Genomic DNA, 8,989 nt, shown 5'->3' with positions numbered 1-8,989 from the left:
CCTTGTTAGTGTACCTACCTACATTCATTTTCGTAAAGTTGTAAGTTTTGATGTAAGGGATGTACATGCGAAGTAAAGAAGGAATGAATGTAAATTGATAGACTGGAATTCAGTGGTAGAAATAAGTAAAGAACCACTCATTTGTTAAGTGTTATCGGTACACAAAAGAGGATCAACCCACACTCAGTTTTTAGTAGTGTTTAAATTCATAATTAATTCTAATTTTTTCGTCGCGTACCCGTTTTACCCAAAAATTTCACCACTTGCTTCAAAAAAATTAAATAATCCAGGTGGAAGGATTTGAAAAAATTGTGGAGGGGGGGGGGGGCTCCAAATGCTTGGCCTACCTCCCCAAATATCCTGGCGCCGCTACTGATTTTCACTGATGAACCGTTCATTATTGGTACTTGTGAATAACAAACGTAAAATATTTCTTTTAAATTTAAGATATGTAAACATATTTGTATGAATTGAGAAACCAACTTTTTTTCAGTCTACTATTTCATTATAATTTATTAATAATTACTACCTTAAACAAAAAATGTATTTAGTTAAGGTTTTTATACTTGAAATTGTTATTTTACAATTATGATAAATTTGTGATGCTCCCTTTACAAAATATGATTTCTTTTATGCCTGTCGTATGATCCATTTCTGGTTAGGGCCAGAGTGACCAGGAAAAGTAATAACGTCACCACCATCTCGATGGCTGCCTTCGGAAACATCCAAAAAAAGTCCACTGTGTTTGGACTTTATTTGGAATGTGTTTCCTTCTTCGTGAACCAAAGTCCAGTGTTGGTTATCTACAAAGCTGTAGTCATCCGTTCGCAAATCATTTCTATTATTCTTGTCAACGGTCACGACTAATCCGCTGTTCTCGATGACCATTTTGAAAGTATTTGGTTGAACTTCTTCGAAAAGGAATCGTTGGTTTTTTCCGCTATTGAAACTCCACTGGGCCACTTTTCCTTTGTGAGTAGTCGCTCCAAGCACCTCTAGTACTTTCCCGCTATGCACCGAGACGATGTTGTACCATCGTCCTGCACGTGGCTTGGCTGTGCAGACCAAATCTCTTGCGGGTGCGGACATAATGCTCTGTAAGCGTTTTTCAAGGTAACAATTAGTTTCGTACATATATTAAAATTAGGACAACTTTAAAGTATAAGCTTCAATTGTAGATATATTTTAAACCATACTATAATTGATTACGTCCAACAAGTATGTTTTTTTTGGAAAGTGTAAGTTTAAATCAAATTCAAATTCAAATCAAAAAATTTTATTTTTAGAAAATATTATTTGTTGTTAGAGGGTCAAGTCTTCAAGCGACTTATAGCCCTCTTTTTGCAGTTAATAAACAATTTTATAAAGAAAAACATTTGTATATCTAGAACAAAACAATACACTGACCTTATATATATAAAAAATGTATAACAATATAAAAGAGAAAAAAGAAAAACAAATTTGGATAGTAAAATTATGCATTTTTACAATCTTAAAAATTATTCAATATTATTTTTTTAACGGCTTTTGTAACAGCACCCACTGTTTTTATCCCTCCTAGAGTTTCATAGTATATGTTATACGAGGTGACGCCCTCATAAAATATTGAGGTAAGTTTTTTCGTGGTTCGACATAGCGGTGGTTTAAAATATTTTGTGATCTAGTCACACGGTTTTTAATGTTTAGTTCAAAAAGGGATTTCGACATTATGTTAACATTTTTGTGTATAAATTTCAAACACAAAAGCTTATATAGTTGTTCAGCATTTAATTTTTTTTTAATCGGTTTTGTAGGTGCTAGACAGTTTAAGTTAAAGATTCCTCTCAGCGCTCGTTTTTGTAATATCTTAATTATATTTAAATTATAGTTGGAGGTGTTGCCCCATATTAAAATACCATAGTTCAAATAAGAATAAAAAAAACTGTAATAAAGGTCGAATAGTGCATTTCTTGGGAAAAACTCGTGACACTTCCTAACTACATATGAAGCGCTAGCCAACTTTTTACATAGGTGATAAATATGGCTGTTTCGCGTTAAAGTGTCGTCAAACCACACCCCAAGATATTTAAACTTATGGACTCTATTCCTGTACCGTTAATATTTATTTTACAAACTGAATCTATTATTTGTTTATTAACATTGGAAAAAATCATGTATTCGATTTTGAGTTTATTTAATTTTAGTCCAATGTTCTACACCCAAGAATTAACTATATTTAATAGTCCATTTCCTTTAGTTATCAGAGAACATAAATTCGACCCCTCAAGCATTAGAGTTCCGCAGGTATAATTTTAGTGATGTCGTTAATGTAAATATTAAATAAAATTGGTGATAAAACTGATCCCTGCGGAACCCCTACCAAGATATTTTTAGGGTTCGAAATGTTTTTATTGACTTTTGTAACGCAAACTCTGTTTGTTGGATAACTTTTTAACCAGTCCAACGTCAGACCTCTTATACCCAATCGATATAGTTTTTTAAGTAGTCGATCGTAACCTGGTGCGCTATTTATTGAGAGCCCTTCCACAACGTTTGTTAGTTCAGTTGCGGTAATATCGAATAAGGCGAAAGTAGCGGGATTCATATCGATATCTATTGGCGAGCCAAAATTTCTATTGGAGTCAATTATTGTTGTGAAATGCGTGTCTGGGGTAATCGAGTTTGGTATTGGTTTAACGGTTTTGGTTTTGCCCGTAGCCCTATTTATCATCTCCCATTTTTCTTTACTGGATTTAGCATTTTTAATTTTATTATAGATGTAAGAACTCCTAGCGTTTCTAATAGAATTGTTACAGTAATTTCGACATTTAACGTAGTTCTCTCTATTCTCATTCGTCGGGTTACGTTTACTAAGTTTATAAAGTTTGCGTTTCTTTTTTATAATTAATTAAATACTCTCTGTAATCCACGAGTGTTTGGATAATTTTATATTTTTAAACGGGAAGTTCTTTTTGTAAGCTTCGAGGAGGTTGTCACTAAAAAAGGTGAAGGCTATATTTACATCGTCAATGGATTTTGCCAGTTGATTTCATTAACGACGGAAGATAATTTATTCAGATTTCTTAGTGACATATCTCTAATTTTAACACAGGGAATATTTTCACTTCTTTTTACATAATAAATCATAATAGGAGAGTGGTCTGATATATCGGCGTCATGTATTACACTAATTATACCGTCAATATTTGTAAATAGATTGTCTATATATTTCCCCGATTTCGGTCTTGTACTTTGAGTTATCAAATCACTTCGATATTATCTTCTGTTCGTTACTCTTATTTATTGAATTTTGACTATTTCTCTTTATATTCTTGAATTATGTTGCAAAGTTATTGCATTGACAATGTAACTCAGCTCAACTGAATTTTATTTGCCAAGACAAAAACCTTTAGTTTAAAAAAAGTGGTTTTAACTTTTGTTTAATGCATTTAAGAGTTGAAAAATAAGTAGGAGTTGTTTTAATCGCAATACAATTTAATTAAATATATGTGTTTAAGATATTCATCTTAAACGCAAATATATTTATTTACAATTGGATTTTCAAATGAACTTCATGATAGTTTTAAGTCGAAAAAAGTTTACCTTTAACGAGACGCTGAGTCGGTTGAAGTATATTCCAAAGCTGGAGAAAAAGGAAAGAGTTGCTCAGGATTTTGCAGATTGAACGCGGACAAGAATTGAAGAGTTGATTCGCCAAATAATTGGATACGTCGGTATTTACCATGGCTACATGATTCCGCGGGATGATAAGCGATTGTTACTGTGGCGACCATTAACATTATTATCAGATAAAAATGCAAGAACTAAATAAATAATTTATTTCTGTCAACTTTATCGGTTTCTAGAAGATATCTAACCGTTCATAACGGTACCCCTTTCTTCGTGTAGAGGGAAATAAAGCCAATAAGATAAGGTAACCGTCGAAAATTAAAGTCATTTACAAATTATATCGACACCAAGTTATTTAAGATAAAATATTGAAATTTAAATAATAATCATCTTTCAGATCTCATGGCTCTTACCACAACTAATTTGGAAAGTTTTGCAACCAATAAACGTTTGGTAATACAATCTAATCCGTGCTTAGTTGTGAAAATTATAAAAATAATTCATACAACGATTAGGTTAACAGTCTTAGAAAGCAAGAGGCAAAATTTTGGTTGTAAGTCACGCTATTTACTATGTGAGACATAGCGACTATTTTCATCTATTTTTGAATATTCCAAGTGCATGCATCTCAGTTGCTTCGTTGCCCCTTTATGCCGTACCGTGTTTTCTCACACCAGTCCCGTGTATTGAAGGGAATAGACTTTACCGCTACAGAAAGGAAACATGCAGCTAGCCCTACTCCGTGCTGCGACGTCACGTGACCGTTGAGCAACGGAAAAACCTGCTCTTAAAACCGATGACTTCGTTGCTCAACGGACGTAAGAGAACCCTTTCAGTAAAAAACCGCTGACCGTTGAGCTTTTTTAGAGTTACTGAACGGAGCCTAAAATAGATTTTCGGGAACGGGGGCTATTTAAATGGGCCTAGAATAGCCAATGACAAATTGGTCTGAATTGGTTTCTCTTTCAGAGAGATCGCTAACGATGACTAATCATGTTTAGGTATTAAGAGGCTAATTGAAAAGCGTCATTTGGAACGTCATAAAAATCAATTAACTTTAGCCAACCTGAACGACAGCCACATCGTTGTAAGCCGATAGTGTTTATCATATATTCATGGGTGTATCTTAATCAATTCAAGCAAATACAAATATTCTGGTACTTTTCAACACATTTTATTGAGAGTCTAACGATATTTAGAATTACAGGACAGATTATATAAAATTTTGGAGGTAAAAAAGCAAAACAATCATTTATTTAACCAGCTGTAGTGCCAAATCGGATAATGTGTATGTTTAGTTTAAATTATTTAAACTTTTGTAAAACCAAGAATTGAGACGCTTTGAAGTTTAGCACCTTCCCTCTTAAAAATCAAATCCGCTCTGAATTTAATTTTACTCTAAGACTCACGCCTTCTGACGTTTTGGGTGACGTCATTCCTCCCACAACGCGTGCCGGGGAAATAAAATCATAATGCCCACCTTTACGCGAAATACGTTTTCTTCGTCAATGCGAAACAAAACCCAATGCTGGTTATCTTATTCAACTTTATCGTTCTACCGTGGCGGCTTCTGTCTCTAGTGGTGGCAACTGTATTGCAATTGAATTTTTTTCGCGAATCTGATGCGAAATTGAAATGTATGATTTCTCGTAACAAACAAACCTTTGAAGTTGTTTAAAAATAATTTTTTCTGTCAACACGATCCTTTTTAACTCAAGTTACGATGAGTTAGCTAATAATTATTTATTTTTAGCCATATAACTTTACAAAATATAGATGGCGCTACCGCCTAATTATAAAGATGAATTTCGTACAGTCTTATCAGAATAGGTCCCGCGTAACCATGGCAACCGAAATCGTAATTGTATTTCTAGCAGTATTATTCCCAATTCAATGATTTTCCCTTTGTTAGTGTCAGCTCCAAGTACCGCTATCACTTTTCCGCTATACACCGAAACGATGTAAAATGGACGACCTGCTCTTGGGTTTGTTGCAGAAAGCACATTGGTGGGTGGGAGTGACAAGATGCTAATGAGATAGCAGACATTTTACAAGTCCAGTATCAATTATTTTGCATGATTTAATGTACAAAGAAATAAAGAGAAAAAAATTACACATTTTAGAGGAAAGAACCAAATTAGATAATTTATTGATGTACCTTTGGAAAATAATTGAAGGTGATACAGATATGGTTGATAAGGTGCGTATCAAATATGACCATTTAGTTCCTCAATGATACAAATATATCAGGCACAAATTCATATCAGTATTACCTATCTAAGTTAAAATCTTTAAAACTGTTGTTTCATAAAACTATTATTTTCCTCGAAATATAATAGTTTACATTAAATGTTTAATTATCACCTTTAAATTAAAACTAACTGTACTATAATTAAACCAGTAAACATATCCAATATTTTCTAGAAAATAGGCTCAGCTCATGCTCGGCTGAATTAAGATGTGGCAATTTCCTTATTCTTGCTTTCTTTTTTAAACCAAAATTGGAGTAGATCTCATTTAGTTGTTTTAGTAAACGACATTCACTGCGCTGTGTCTCCCAAAAGTACGAAAATTTCTCAAAATGATCAGAGAGCGCTACTTTAAAATTTTACAAAAATGACCAATAGGGTCACTGATGGCAAGGCATTTTTCGAGCCAAGTCCCTTTTTATTCCATAATGGATTTTCTGGTGCTATTAAGAAAATTGCCTATAAACGATATAGCATACAAGGACCTTAAAACCAGCTTTCAGAACCCGCGGTTCTTCTGTGTTTTACAATTATTTTTAGTTATAAATGCTATAACGTAATCGAAAGACACGAAGAGACATAGGGCGACTATCCATTTTATCGAATTATATTCTTTCAGAGTGTTTTCGTCCCGTTTTAATGGCGGCATTAGCATTCGGCCGTCGCTGCGTCCAAACGACATCTTCTCTTCGCTTCCCGAAATTGCTTTGTCATCAAACGCCATTTGCTGGTTTAATTTATCGGCGAGTACTGGCAAAATGAATAAAGATATAAATTAAGGCTATTCAAGCGAAATGACCGAATACCGTAAATATAATATGACTTGTCTTTATTGAAATAATAATTTATGAAAGCCTTGTATCTTAATAGATAGAAGGCATTATGGTTTTATGGCGTTTTAATATTCGTTGTTAAAACCTCCGTACCATACGGAAATTACTATATTCGTTTAATATTTACATAAAATAGTCGACGATACTTAACCATCGGCAATATTTTATCCGTAGGAAGAAGCTTTCTGGGTCCTTTTCATATGAAAACTGTATTTATTAATTGAACAATAACTTAAGCGTGTATATTTATTCTATAGAGATTTGTTTTAGAGTACATTTGGTTAAATTATGATTTATAGAATAATTGTAGTTACAAATCAAAACCTTTTACCATACGTTTCTCTATATTATATTGTTTAGAAAAATCTTTAAAGTACTCTATTAGCTAGAAAGTTCTAATGGATTCTTCAGAAATTAATTTAGTTTATTGTAAGTTTATATACACTGTATAGTTAGTTTAAAGATGGTTGGGGAAAATAGGAACAACTCTTTCCGCGTTGAGTTTGCAAGTTCTCTCAACCACTGGTTAACGTGCTTTTGCCCCAAGCTCTTCGGTTTCCGCTTTCCATAAATTATTTTTTAGGTTAAAGGTTAAAATAGTGTAGGGATAGCAGGGCATGAAGGCTTACCAACACTGTCCCTAAGAAGTTAACACGGCCAGCTATTTAAAGGCACTAAAATCGCAATTTGACTTGGGTCTAACAGGGAGTCCTGAGTCATCGCCTTCCTCTTATTATAACTAGCTGATGACTACACAATTTAAGAAAATACGAAAATTATAAGTATTAAAAGATTATCGCTTATATCAGTTTTAAGCTTAGGTCAAAAAGAAAGTTGAGTTTCGAGAAACAACTAGAAATTTATATAAAATAATAATAATAATCAGCTAGGTTAACAAGCGACTTTTAAAGCAAGCCCTTCATGCCACGCGAGCCAACAGCTCCCTACACTAATTTTTACCGTTAACCTGCTATATATGGTATAGCACTGCCTTTCTAGTACCAAAAAAGACTAAAATTATAAAAGTTATAATTTAGTTAATTTAAATAGATATTTATACTTTTTTTTATAAATCTTATAAAAATCGACAGTTTTGAGACTATTTTGGCATAACTTTAAATGTTTTCATTCAAATGTACTAATGAAAGTTAAATATGGTTTATAAATATGCATTTTTAGCCCTGATAAATAAAGTTCTCTTTTAAATTTTACGTTTAAAATATTACTTATATAATGTAAAAACCTTTGCTTAAATCCAAGCTAGTGAAAACTCTTATTGTATCCTTATTTTATGCCCCCTGTTTAATTTTTAGGTCTACGAATGTTTCCCAATATACCAAATTTTTCCCTTTCTTTTCTTCAAAATGTACCACACCAGCACCAACAATATCCTGCCCTTTTGTAAAAGCTCGGAAAACCCAAGAGCCAACTCGACCCTTTCTAAACGACGGGGGTCAACTGCGGGGACGTAGCGTCCAAAGCTTTCCTCTCAGTCGACATCCCATCACCAAAAGTTACCCCCCCCCCCCTTTTTAAGTTATAAATATTCAATACACGACCGTTTTGGTCAGTTTTTCTCATGTACTCTCTATTTGAACGTTGAAGGAGGTTTCCTTTAATAAAGATATTTTTAGACTTTTACTTCGTCTTTACTTTTAAATAACTTAGTAACCCTAACGGAGCGAGGCATTAAAACGGCCCTCTAACGTTTTTTCAGTCGGCGTCCGAGAATTAAACAAATTTAGCTCTCCAAATCCCGGTAGATAACAAAACGAAATTCTACATATAAGCTTTGTTTAATACCTGCATTGAAATAGGCCTAAGGCCCTCTTAACACCGATATTGGGTACTAAATTAAACCGCGTGGGATGATTTTGGCTAGCATTGGCTAAGAAAACCCCTAGCGTCCTTACACTAACTAATGCTTTTTAAACCTATGTCAGTTTGTTATGAAAGAGAAAAACCGATGAACTTATAGAAAAAGTGCTTTAACAGCGAGCCCCCACGCGGAAGAAAAGTTTCTTGCTTTTCAGCTAGTGCCATAATCTGGAATCGAACCTGAGCTCCTCTTGCTGCGAAGCGAAATAAATATTTACATGTATTTTTTGCTGATCTGAATCATCTGATGCGTCGATATTTATTCTTCCTCTTCCGAGAAGGAAACAAGTTAAATGATAAGTCGATTTCGTTTCGTCCGTTCCAGAGTGAGCGAAAAACATTCCAGGTACACGGAAATATTTTTCCTTTTTTCAATGCGAACTAAGCCGCTGTCTTTACTTTCTCGAACTTTGATCTCTG

At 33.7% G+C, this 8,989-nt stretch overlaps 1 protein-coding gene across 1 annotated transcript; it reads right to left on the bottom strand.

Moving 5' to 3' along the window:
- Positions 1–483: 483 nt before the first annotated feature.
- LOC149945186 (uncharacterized) lies at positions 484–3,690 on the bottom strand. Its single transcript, XM_090175405.1, has 2 exons — positions 3,583–3,690; positions 484–1,095 (listed from the first exon to the last, which is right to left on the bottom strand). The coding sequence occupies exon 2, from the start codon at positions 1,087–1,089 to the stop codon at positions 631–633; it is 459 nt and encodes a 152-aa protein (XP_090031531.1). The 5' UTR covers positions 1,090–1,095; positions 3,583–3,690; the 3' UTR covers positions 484–630.
- Positions 3,691–8,989: the final 5,299 nt, after the last annotated feature.

The sequence above is a fragment of the Leiobunum rupestre genome, chromosome 5 (assembly GCF_980474605.1).
Source record: "Leiobunum rupestre chromosome 5, qqLeiRupe1.1.hap1, whole genome shotgun sequence".
In the NCBI taxonomy this organism is placed as follows: domain Eukaryota; kingdom Metazoa; phylum Arthropoda; class Arachnida; order Opiliones; family Sclerosomatidae; genus Leiobunum; species Leiobunum rupestre.
The sequence above is the reverse complement of the archived record's forward strand: the minus strand, read 5'-3'. Positions and strand labels throughout refer to the sequence as shown.